The sequence below is a fragment of the Canis lupus genome, chromosome 1 (genome assembly GCF_003254725.2).
Source record: "Canis lupus dingo isolate Sandy chromosome 1, ASM325472v2, whole genome shotgun sequence".
NCBI classification, from domain to species: Eukaryota; Metazoa; Chordata; class Mammalia; order Carnivora; family Canidae; genus Canis; species Canis lupus.
This window is the reverse complement of record NC_064243.1, coordinates 50,931,350-50,944,744: the sequence shown is the minus strand read 5'-3', so window position 1 is coordinate 50,944,744 and position 13,395 is coordinate 50,931,350. Positions and strand designations below refer to the sequence as shown.

The 13,395-nt window shown below is 41.1% G+C and overlaps 1 protein-coding gene across 1 annotated transcript in view; it reads left to right on the top strand.

Annotated features, from left to right (window-relative positions):
* The window catches only part of PRKN (parkin RBR E3 ubiquitin protein ligase), a 1,305,989-nt gene that overhangs the window by 253,847 nt on the left and 1,038,747 nt on the right, over positions 1–13,395 (top strand). Inside the window, exon 2 of the mRNA XM_025422695.3 lies at positions 7,967–8,130. Within this exon, the coding sequence (XP_025278480.1) occupies positions 7,967–8,130 (164 nt within the window). The remainder of the gene's footprint in view (positions 1–7,966; positions 8,131–13,395) is intronic.

The window sequence follows — 13,395 nt, the reverse complement described above, 5'->3', positions numbered from 1 at the left end:
CAAGGCATTATGGTCTGAGAATATGCAGGGGACAATCCCAATCTTTTGGTATCGGTTCAGACCCGATTTGTGACCCAATATGTGGTCTATTCTGGAGAAAGTTCCATGTGTGCTTGAGAAGAATGTGTATTCAGTTGAGTTTGGATGTAAAGTTCTGTAGATATCTGTGAAATCCATCTGGTCCAGTGTATCATTTAAAGCTCTCGTTTCTTTGGAGATGTTGTGCTTAGAAGACCTATCGAGTATAGAAAGAGCTAGATTGAAGTCACCAAGTATAAGTGTATTATTATCTAAGTATTTCTTCACTTTGGTTAATAATTGATTTATATATTTGGCAGCTCCCACATTCGGGGCATATATATTGAGGATTGTTAAGTCCTCTTGTTGAATAGATCCTTTAAGTATGATATAGTGTCCCTCTTCATCTCTCACTACAGTCTTTGGGGTAAATTTTAGTTTATCTGATATAAGGATGGCTACCCCTGCTTTCTTTTGAGGACCATTCGAATGGTAAATGGTTCTCCAACCTTTTATTTTCAGGCTGTAGGTGTCCTTCTGTCTAAAATGAGTCTCTTGTAGACAGCAAATAGATGGGTCCTGCTTTTTTATCCAGTCTGAAACCCTGCGCCTTTTGGTGGGGTCATTAAGCCCGTTCACATTCAGAGTTACTATTGAGAGATATGAGTTTAGTGTCATCATGATATCTATTCAGTCCTTGTTTTTGTGGACTGTTCCACTGAACTTCTTCTTAAAGGGGAATTTTAAGAGTCCCCCTTAAAATTTCTTGCAGAGCTGGTTTGGAGGTCACATATTCTTTTAGTTGCTGCCTGTCTTGGAAGCTCTTTATCTCTCCTTCCATTTTGAATGAGAGCCTTGCTGGATAAAGTATTCTTGGTTGCATGTTCTTCTCATTTAGGACCCTGAATATATCCTGCCAGCCCTTTCTGGCCTGCCAGGTCTCTGTGGAGAGGTCTGCTGTTACCCTAATACTCCTCCCCATAAAAGTCAGGGATTTCTTGTCTCTTGCTGCTTTAAGGATCTTCTCTTTATCTTTGGAATTTGCAAGCTTCACTATTAAATGTTGAGGTGTTGAACGGTTTTTATTGATTTTAGGGGGGGGATCTCTCTATTTCCTGGATCTGAATGCCTGTTTCCCTTCCCAGATTAGGAAAGTTTTCAGCTAGAATTTGTTCAAATACATATTCTGGCCCTCTGGCCCTTTCGGCGCCCTCGGGAACCCCAATTAAACGTAGGTTTTTCTTTCTCAGGCTGTCGTTTATTTCCCTTAATCTCTCTTCATGGTCTTTTAATTGTTTGTCTCTTTTTTCCTCAGTTTCCCTCTTTGCTATCAACTTGTCTTCTATGTCACTCACTCGTTCTTCTACCTCGTTAACCCTCGTCGTTAGGACTTCTAGTTTGGATTGCATCTCATTCAATTGATTTTTAATTTCTGCCTGATTAGATCTAAATTCTGCAGCCATGAAGTCTCTTGAGTCCTTTATGCTTTTTTCTAGAGCCACCAGTAGCTGTATAATAGTGCTTCTGAATTGGCTTTCTGACATTGAATTGTAATCCAGATTTTGCAACTCTCTGGGAGAGAGGACTGTTTCTGATTCTTTCTTTTGAGGTGAGGTTTTCCTTCTAGTCATTTTGCTCAGTGCAGAGTGGCCAAAAGCAAGTTGTATTGGGAAAAAGAGAAAAAGAGAGGAGAGAAAGAAGGAAAGAAAAGAGAAAGAGAAAAAAAAGGGAAGAGAAAAAAAACGAAAGAAAAAAAAAGAAGAAAAAGAGAAAGAAAAAGAAAGGAGAAAAAAAGGGGGGGTGGGGGAAGGAAACAAATCAAAAAGCAAAACAAAACAAAAAAAACAAAAAAAAACAAAAAAACAAAACAAAACAAAAAAAAGAACCACCGGGGAGTATCTTCTGATTCTGTGTACTTTAAGTCCCTTGGCTTCTCCTGGAAGTTGTCCGTCTAGCTGGTCTTCTGGGGGAGGGGCCTGTTGTGCTGATTCTCAGGTGTTAGCAGTTGGGGGAGCTGCTGTGCCCCTGCCTGGTGCAGGGTTCAGTGGGGGTTGTTTGCCCCGTGAGGCCGCAGGAGGAACAGCCCCAGTGGCGGGGCAGCTCTGGAAACCTGGATTCAGCTCCGGCAGGAACTCCGTCTGCAGGGCCTGGAGGCTCCGGGCGGGGCCGCTGATCTGCTCAGCTGGGGCAGGAGCGTCCTTGCTGTCCTGGGCCCTCCCGGCCTCTGCCTGTCCCGGGGGAGGCCGGATCCTGGGCTGTGTCCCGGCGCCCTGTGCTCCGGGGCCTGCGCTGTTGGATTCGCGCTCCGGCCCGCAGCCCCCTCCGTGGAGCCGCCGCCCGAGCCCCCCCGAGCTGCTCCTGGAACCGCGCAGCCCCCTCTGCACGGAGCCTCTTCCTCTGCCCGAGCCCCTCCGAGCTGCTCCCGGGGCCGCGCAGCCCCCTCTGCGGAGCCGTCACTTTGATTTTTACTCTAAGAATTATAGCATACACTCTTAGATTTTTACTCTGTTTATTGTTGATATTACATCACCTCCCAAAGTGTAGAAAGCTTACAACCTAATAGGTCCACATCCATTCTCCCATTCTTTATGCTGCAGTTGTCGTACTTGTTATATCTGCATGTGGTTTAAACTCCACATGAAACTTTACGTAGCTCTAGAGCATGAGGAATAGGAATTGGTCCTAAGAGGTAGATAACTCCATGGACTCACATCATTCTGGGGATGGGCTGGCATAGACGATTGTGAGACGGTTGAATTTTAAAAGAAGAATATAAAGTAAAAATCACATTGAGCGAACATTTCCTATGGAAATATATTGAATTGCACATGAGTTATGTTGCATGCAGCTTGGCTAATACAACCCAGGGAGAACACTCATACAAAAGAAGGGAATCTAAGTAGACCCCTGGGCACTCTAAAATCAGCAGGTCCGACACAGGAAGGGAACCCAGTAGATGAAGCTAAGAAAGCATGTCCTGTGTTGTAGGGGGATACCAGGATTAAAAAAATAGCAGATACCAGGAGAAAAAATGCATTGTAAGAACAAGAGTCCACTGAATGTCTCTGAATGGTCAATTATGAGAAGAATAGGAATGGAACCATTGAATTAGAACTATGGAGGCTACTGCTTTACCAGCAGTAGGCTTCAAGAATGGGTTCACAAAAGAATGTAAAGTAAATCAGTGGAGAGCAGGACTATAAGAAATTCACAATAGGGGTTTCTGTGCAGAGAAGTGGCACCATGCCTGGAGGGGAATGTGAGGATAATGTCTGTTTATGATAGGAGATTCTAGACTTAGTGCAAGTTATCAAAGGTAAAGAAGAACTACCTCACCAAGGGATATTTAGAGATAAGTAGGGGTACTTCTTGGTCACCACAATTGCCAAAGGGTGCTCCTAGTACTTACCAGAATGCACCTGGAGCTAAACATCCTGCAGAGCTTAGGACATTCTATCTCAAAGAAGAATTGCTTTACCCCAAATGCATTGAGCCCACTTGAGACAATGGTTTATCTTGGACTCTGTTTTTATTTGATTCTCTCAGCAGAAATGTATGGGCCTCACATGATATTCCATGACAGTTAAAGCCAAGCCTTTGACAAAGCTGGACTACTCTTTGATTTGTCCACCTTAGATCACCCCTTCTAAGATCTCCAGGAAATCAATCCCTGTGACTCAGGGAGAACCAGGCACTGACTGGTTTCTGCTCATCCTTGAGCCAGTCACTGTGACAAGGAGGATGAGGTTGTGCTGGTTAATAAGAGTCCACTCTGGACTTGAGGGAGAGAGTGGCTCATTCTGCCTGAATTGCATGACTGCTCTCAGTGCAGGAGGTAGAATGGCTGCTTTCAAGGTGTTCAGGACCCTATAAGGACCATCATCTTTGGACATAAGATAGGAATGATGAATGGTAAGAAACTGTAGTTGTAACTCAAGCATTTTTACCCCAGTCAGGCCAGGCAAATAGAATAGCCTTGAGAGAAACACTTTTATTCTCAAGTACTTTCTTATCCTCTGGATCTTCTGAGCATGGTTAGGGATGGCATCAAAATGAGTGTGGCTATATCTCATCTTTTTCTTAGCAGTGCATTATGGTATTTATTATTGATTATTAACATTATTGATAATGTTAATTGGTATAATGTTTATTTTTGATGCTATTATAGGTATCACTAAAACAGTGCATTCCCAACTTTTAATTTATAATTAAATCTCAGGAAAGAAGACAAGCTAAATTCTTTATCATGGTTTCTCAGTTTCTGGGAGTTTTCTGCCCATCGCGAAGAAAAGCAGAAACCAGAAAAATAGGCTTTTAGTTAACATTCACCCATATCCCATTTAATCTATCTTAGGTACAATATAAAGAATGGATACACTTTAATTAGCACTACCTCCTCTAGGTGACTAAAATTAGGGAACTGATTTTAGAGTACAACCTTGCCCTGTGTACAAAAAATGTTGCAAATGACTCTTCTCAGAATTTCCTGATACATCCACAATCACAACAAATCTTTGTAATGGACCATTTAAGATTGCACACATTATCTCCATTCAGCAGATAAGGAAGCTAAGAAAAGGTGACCAGGTAATTTGTCCTAAGTCATAAAATTAATAAGTGGCACAACCGGGTTTCCAATTCCTCTTTTTCTGGCTTTAAAAATGTTCTACTTCCTGTGACTTTTCGAGAGATAGTAGAGGGAAAGGATTAGGAGGGAGATGAACATTCATTTGATCCTTTTTCGGGGAATTTTGTAGTTACAGGACCAGAACAAATGGGACATGACACATTTCTCACATGTGCCAGAAGACGTAGAGACCCACCACAAAATATACTATGGCCAGTAAGCACTAGTCATTTTCCACATAATGGCACTTGATTATTTATCAGGTCACTTTAAAATGTTTGTTCTTATCCATGACAATATTTTAGTTTGCCTAATACCTGCTATGCATTTGGTAAGTTTTTCTATTGTAAATCCATACTGTGTATCTGGACTGCTGCTCAAAAATATTTATTTATAAAGTATTGACATGATTATCCAAATTGAACTTAAGTTTAAAGACTTTAATTTTTCTATTATATAAATGGAAGAGGCCTTTAGATACTAATGATTTGAGTTATGGTACAGAATTACTTAGTATGTTTTTGCAGGTTTTTTCCTCTTTAGTTTTGCTTGTTTGTTTTTATAATTCTTGTTCTTAAGGTAGAATCCCCATAATTGGAACCCTCAGTGAAAAATCACCAACTCAGGGACACCTGGGTGGCTCAACGGTTGAGCATCTGCCTTTGGCTCAGGTCATGACCCCAGGGTCTTGGGATCAAGTCCCATATTGGGCTCTCTGTGAGGAGCCTGCCTCTCCCTCTGCCTGTGTCTCTGCCTCTCTCTGTGTGTCTCTCATGAATAAATAAATCTTTGAAAAAAAAATCAACTCAGGATATCCTAGAATTTTTATTCCTTTTTTTAGTTTTAGTAACTTTTATATGGTCCCCAGCTATATTCTTCTCTATGGCATTCTGCTTTTAAAACAAATCTGTTCACACTACTAGAAAATCATGTGTAGAACTGGGACCATACCTTTTGTCCCTTATTGCTCCTTACTCGTCTCCTATCTTAGCTGATGAATTGGTTGCCTTATGGTCTCTGATCTGAAGATGCTGTGAATAGACCTCAAGGGCTTCCAATACATGTTTATTTCTCCTCCTCTACTTCAGTGGTGTCATATGACATCTACTTAAAAGTTTATCAAAAGCACCTTTTCCTCTGTAATTTTTTTTCATCATTTTTTTTTTTTTTTAATTTGGAGCACTTCTGTCACTTCCAGTCCATACACCTTTTCTGAATATTTTTCTCTGCTGGGTAAAATATGTCAGGTTTGTGCTCTTGCCATGTCATCTGTGGTACCTCCTCTCATTTTGGTGTCATTTTTATTTTATTGTGTCCTATGCCCATTGGTCATTATTCTTTGCTCTTAACTCTTTATCGGAGCTTTTATTACTAATCCCATTTTCTACTGGTAACCTATATAGGGAATATCTGAATGATGTTATACAGCTCTTTGCTGTTGTTGTTTGTCTTTTTTATCGTAAGGAAAAGGAATGTAGACTTTTCTTCTGAGAATATTTTAGGCAGCCTGTTATGGTAGAGATGGAATGGAGTTCAGAGTTTGATTGAACTGAATTTGAGTTGCGATTCCATTACAAAGCAGCCGATGTCCTTAGAAAAGTGATTACAATTCTCTAGGACTCAATTTACTATTCTATTAGGTAAGGATAATAATACTGACCTTACCAGGCCATTGGAAAGCTTAAAAATAGCATATGTAAGTAATATGCATCTTCTGACACATAGTAAGTATTCGATTATTATGGGCATTGTAATTATTAGTTTATTATAATTATTAGGTGGGCCATTTCATACTTGAACTGACAACTAATAAGTGATAATAATACATTTAAAGGAGATGCTGTAGAAAATAAGCTCTAATGGCTGGCCTTAAGGAGTTTGTAATCTTTTAAAGAAGAAGAAATATATACCAAAAACATGTAAGACATACACCAACATTCATTATTTTTGACAGTAATTATGTGACAGTTATAAACAGTATAAATATTACTTAAAACATCACAAAACACCCTCTGTGATTTATTTATTGTGGTGATTAGGGAATTGGGAGTTAAAGCATTAGGGGTAATACCCCATCTGCTCTGCTGGGAAGGGACCTGCAGCAACTGGCACAGAGGTCCTTCCCACCCTGGAGGGTGCCCTTGTAACCTCAGTGCTCTGCAGCCTCCATGAGAGAATGCTGCAAACGGTGGAAGAAGGTTGTGGTCAATCCTCTGAGGTAGGCTTGGTCTTGACCAGGCTGATAGCCAGAGGCCTCTTAGAGGAGAGACATTTGCAAAGGTTCATGTGGTGAACGGAGCTTTCAACAGGCAGAGGTGAAGAAGGATGTGCCAAGAGTTTTTTGGGAGCACTCAATGTAGCAGTGTACATGTGGGGGCTGACAGCTGCTGGGATATAGGTTTGTGTCAGATGAGGGGGCCTTGGATTTTTCTCCCCAGCAGACAGGGTGACACTTTAAAGGGTTCAAGTGCTATGCATGCTATGGTCAGAGCTCTGGATTGATAAGGCTTCCTCTGTAGAATGGTGCAGGACATTTTGAAGTAAAGAGAGTATGTCAAGACTCGGGGTGGGAGGCTAGTGCATGAATCTGGAAAAGATCGCCTGAGAGTAGTGACAGAAAATGCAGGCAGTAAAGGACATGCGTAGGCAACATCAACAAGTTAGAGTGACAATCGGCAGTACCGGGAAGGCATGCGGAGACTGTAGGTCCCAGCCTTGGTTGTGAGGCGGGAGTGGCTCTAGTAAGAAAGAGGGTGTCAGTAGGTTCAAAAGAAAGGGCAGCTAAGTATCACATAAGATCCCACGGAGCTTTTTGGCGAGGTCACCCAGTGTCTAGGGTTCGTAAACACAGCCTCAGGTGGGTCTTCACTCTCATCTGTAAGACAGCTTGAGTGGTTCCCATGGCTATATTGTGAGGGCAAACATGACACCTGCCACGCTGGTAAAGTGGTGCACCGTAGAGGGAGTGCGCATTCCTACCGGCCATCGGAGCCAAATCTCTTCCATAAACTCATGGGAGCCTCACAGTTCCAGTCTAGCAAGTGTTTTGTGTGGGCTCTTTGTTTCCCAGGACTGGCATCAAAGGGAGCAAGCGATTGCATGGGAAGGTCACTGACTGATGTATGAAAGGGAAATCCCATGGGGAACCTGTTTTTCTTCAAATGTTGCTCCATTGCATGAAGTATATTATAAGTAAAAGGAAATGTACCCTGTTCATTGAAGGGCAGGTGAGAGGTAACTTGGTACAGAAATGTTGCTGTTGCCACGTCTGATCTTTGAGTAATGCTCACTTCCCCCCCTCTCTCCTAATCTCTTGGTCAGTGTTCGTCAGGTTCAACTCCAGCCATGGTTTCCCAGTGGAGGTCGATTCTGAAACCAGCATCTTCCAGCTCAAGGAGGTGGTTGCTAAGCGACAGGGGGCCCCGGTTGACCAGTTGCGTGTGATTTTCGCTGGGAAGGAGCTTAGGAATGACTTGACAGTGCAGGTGAGTGTCCCTCGGTGGATGGTTCCTGGGATGCAGCCAGCACCAGTGCTTATGCCTCTTCCTCTGCCAAGCTGACATTCATGCCTGAGATCTAATAGAATAAATAGTGCCTGGGGATTCCTTGAACTTTACTCCACACCGCTTCATTAATTCTGACCTTCTTAATTATGCATTAAAACAGCAAGCAGGAAGGATTGGAAGAACAACTGTGGGTTAGAGAGGGAGAGAGAGAGAACACACGGGCTGGGCTTGGTGAATAAATGTTTACTGACTACAGGAGCAGCAAGGCGCAATTTCTGTGTCTGTTCAATTTCTACCTTACTTATTCCATTTGAATCTTAATGAAGAAGGATTCGAATAAATTGTTCCAAATCAGACTGCTCAGTCACTGCACTGCGAGGAATCTGTAACCCAATTGTGACCCCTGGAGGATAATCGGAAGGCTGCGGCTGCAGCTCGCTCCAGGAGGTCCGGGGCTCAGGGCCCTTTTAGGACAGGCATTGAGAGATTCCCCACCCCATCAAAACCCCATCAAAATCACAGCTTCCATGCTAGCGGCCAACGGAGACAGGAACAGAGCAAAAGTCCCTCTTTGTGCGTATTTTCTCTGAGCTGCCCTAAAACCATCCCTAGAATAGACTACTGAAATGTCAGAAAGCAAGCAGTGCCTGTCCTCTCCTGACACCATTCTTGCTGCTTCTGGTACCTATGAAGCCTACTGTCCTCTCACCTGGGTGTTTAATTCCCAAGGGTGATTTCTGTAGCAAGAGGGGGAGAGCAGGTGAACTGATGAGCAGCGCCCTCCCCTAGACGTGGAGCACTGTTATCTGATGGGGATACCAGCAGATACCGTTTCACTGGATTGAAGTCATGCTTTGCAAAAGCATGAAAGAGCAGATGGCTTCTGTGGATGGTCAGGGGATGCTGAAGGACCCATCAGACACAGCTTTCCCCTTTCTCAACCAGCACAGATTAATTGCACCTATGTTTCTTGGGGGCCCACTGCTGTGCGCAGGAGGGCTGCTGGGTCTGGCTACCTGGTGCCTCTCCTGTATAGACATCCCATCATTGTGTCTTCTCCTGATGATGCTTACAGCTTCTTGGTGAAATGCTTTCAGAATGTGCGCCTACAAAAAGAAGCCATAGAAATGCAAATCGAGCTCTGGCCCCAGTGGTCTTTGCTGATGGCTGGAGGCACATGTTACTGTGCACAAACTGCTGTGCTTTGCTTTTAGGCAGTTTGTTTTTTTAAGGGAAGTGCCTCTGCTAAAAAAAGCGTTTCGCTTTTTATTTTTTTATTCCAGTCAACTAAAAAGCTTTTTACTGTACCTGCCAACCTCTAAATCCAAGAATGTTCCCTTCACAAATAAATGATTTTAAAACGGCTCCTTGAACCAAAATATTTTATATTACCAGGAGTTTTGAAGTTTCAGGTTCTAAAACTCTTCACCTCTACCATTAAGCTGATAGGTTAGACTAATTGCTACAGATGATTCATTTTACCAACATATACATGAAGCAGAGAGCAAGGTTCTTATCTCTCAGAGTGGAAGAATGAATCTCTCTCAGGACAAAGGAGAGTGAATAAAGCAGTAAGAGTGAGAGGGGTCCCGACAGGGTGGCCACTGAGGGCTTTTAGGGTTGGTCTTTTATTGAAAGTAGCCAGGAAACTTAAATCTTTTTAACACCTCTATTGATAACACCATCAAGTAAGGACTAGTGATAACACCTTTAGGATCTGGTAATTCTTTGTTGGTCACAAGTAGCTGTTATAACAAGACCCTACCTCTGACACCTAGGGTAGAGTGGTCTGGTTTGTTCCCTCATCTCTGGTTTTCTCATACCTCCTCATTTGGGGGATTTTTGTGAGCCGGATAACATAGCCCCCCATCTCTCATACCTAGCCCTGCCTAACCCTTACTCATATGTATAAGATATATATTGATTCAGATTCTTTTCATTTTGACAAATCCTTCCAATGTTCTGGGCTTCCTGGGGGCTCATAAAGAAAGGCAAACTCATTTCCTGCTTTTGTGGTGACTAGTTAGGGGCCCTAAAAGCAACAGAAGTATTAGGTTAAACCATATGGCATAAAACTATTAGCAGTTTCATGTGGTTCAACATAAAAATGCCAAACAGGAGAACCATAATATAGAAGCTGAAACTAAGTATTACAAGATTTTAACGGTAGAGAAAACACATCTTTCTGAGTGTAAGTCACCAAGACTTCATGGATGAATTGAAACTTGAGTAAGATCCCAGGGTTAGAGAATGAGCATGGAGTGTACTTGCAGAACAGTATGAGTCCCTGTTCTTCTAGAAGCTAGAAGAGATGTTGAAGACTGGGCAGGAAGGGAGTTTAGGGCTGTATTTTTACAGAGGTTTCATGCATTAAGAGCTAGAGCAAAAAGGGTGCCATGCAGAGAAATGGGAGTCTGGAGATCCAGTCTGGTTGTAGGAAGAATGAGGAACCTTAACCTGCATGAAAAGTGGATGCCAAAGGAAATATATGTGGAGTTGTCTAGCAGGCGTTTGAGAACCTAGCTGTGTTGCTTAGGAGCTCACTTTATATTTGAGGACTAGCTACATAGAGGTAAATATTACAGCCATTGGATTAGTTGTGATTGCCAAAGGGACAGAGGACAGAAGCTTGAGTAGGTAGGTCTCTTAGCGAGGGGAGAAGCCAGTAAAGGAGGCATTATCCATCCAACTGATGATTTTGAGGATATTTTAGAAAAGTAAATTACTGGTAAAGAAGTACATGTGCTGTGAAAAGATGGAGTTGATAAGAAGGAAAGAACCTTTGGACTTGATGGCTATAGTGGTGACTCTAGTCCAGGGTTGTGGTTGGTCAAAGCCAGGCTATTGGGTTCATCATGAGCTGGGACTATCATGAGGGGGCTCAGCTTGTCAGTGAGAGGAAGGAGAGGAGGAGGGGAGTTCCTGGAGGAGCCAAGGGTCCTGCATTTTGTTCCACATGGGCTAACCCTTGACGATGTGGATGGCTGACTTTTATATGGCTGTAAGCAGTGAAATATGATTTTGTATTCTGATTATTTTTCACTTAATGTTGTATCATAAGCTTTTCCATGTTATGTAATCTTCATTTCTAAGTGCATGGATTATACTCTATGGGGTGTTTATATCATAACTCTTAAGTCTTTAGGGACTACTTGTTTTTAATACTACAAATTAAGGCAAAACAACTTTTTTAAATGTATCTTATGTACTTAAGAGAATGCGGCCTCTCTGTATTTCAGTTTGCTCATCATCTATAAAGTGGGAATAATACTAGTACCTATCTCACTGGAATTTTGTGAAGACTAAATTAGTTAATTTATGTAAAGCACTAAGAACAGAGTACAATATATAGTAAACATTATATAAATGTTAGCAATTATTAGCATCCTCATCATCATGATTGTCATCACTATTATTAGGGACTACTTCAAAATCTAAGAGATCACCTTAAGTAATACAAGACTACTTTCCATAATGAATTATGACGAATGTATCTGCAATAAAGAGCTAAGAAATGACAATGGGTTACATATTTGACAGAGATTCACAACCCTGAGATCATGACTTGAGCCAAAGTCAAGAGTTGAATGTTTAACCAATTGAGCCACCCAGGTACCCCTTATTATGAACATTTTTAAAATCAAAAGAAAGTGTTTTATCTTTTTAACTGGTAAAGGACATTTCTTAGATGATAACCTGTTATCAAAATTTTAAACAATCTCATGGAATTCTCAGTTCCTAGAATATATGTCTACAGATGTGTTTGAAAATCTATTAAAGTGTAATCATTTTCTTTATACATTAATATATTCTTTCTTGTTATTAGCAAGATTTTAAGAACTTTAAGTAATTAAAGAAAAATGGATAAAATATGAATGTCAAAAAATAGATGACCTGGCATAGGCTTTGTTTCTGTGAAAATGGAATAGACAAACTTTTACCTATTCCTCCTCCTAAGTACAACTAAAACTCTGGATGTTACATACAACATATACAGACATATGAGGATTCTAAAAGGTGACAAGAAAAATGCAGACTCTTTAGGGACCTCAGGACCGAAGAAACAATACAGGTATGGGTTTTAGGTTTTCCTTTTACCAGATACATCCTAGACTTGGAGATGATGAAATTGGTAACCTAGAAATGCCAGCATGTATAAACAACAATAACAAGAAAAAGGTACTCTAAAAAGCCTGCTTTCTATCCAAAATACCAGGAACAGAGTAACCTAGCAATATAGAAAACTTTTAGACAATAACCATACTTTTGCAGCTAAACAGCACAGAAGAACTGTGGCCCCTCCTTAATCCCCACCAATAGTAATGAAAGCTAGAGTCTAGATTACCTTCCTTGTGAGGCTATAATGAGTGCCTTACACACTTGCTCCCTTGACAATAATAAACTACACCTCTCTCTACCTGCTGGCATAATAACACAAGAGCCCTAGAGGTGAGTTGGTATTTTCACTGTTGCTAAGTGTCTACAGGGCCACTGGTACCACAGCGCCAATGGAGATCATGTTCAGTGCCAGAACATCACTCCCACCCAGCAATAATGAGGAGTCTTCATTTCAACGGAAATTGAGTGGAGGTCTGGACTACTATTTCCATTGACAATGATGAGGTAGTGACTCCCCTTTCCTGCAGAAATAGGGTCAGAAAAAGCCAGCTAAAGCAGAAGGTTTAAATAAGATTCAGGTTTCAAAGGAAAACCAGCAAGAATCAGGAAGATCTCAAATTGTATGAAAAGAATGCTAATATTGAGATGACAGAGATGTTAGATTTATCTGACATTTTAAGCAGCCATGATAAAATACCTCAATAATAAAAAAAAAAAAAAAAAAAAAAAAAAAAAAAACCTCAATAAATAAGTACCAACATGCTTGGAATAAATGAAAGAATAATTCTGAGAAAATAAAAAGATATAAATAAGAATAAATGGAAATTATAGAATTGAAAAATACAATAATAAAATGCTCATTGGATGGGCTCAACAGAAGAATGAAAGGGATAGAGGAAAAAGTCAGTGAACTGGAAAATGGAACAGTAGAAGTTGTACAATTTGAACAGAGAAAACAGACGAAGGAAGGAGGAAAGGAAAGGAATAAAGAAAGAAGGAAAGAAAAGAAAGAAAGAGAAAGAGGAAGGAAAGAGAAAGAGGAAGATAGAAAAGAGCAAGTCACAGAAATATGTGAGTCTATAAAAGATCATTTCACAATTGTATCATCAGAGTCCTGGAAGGAGA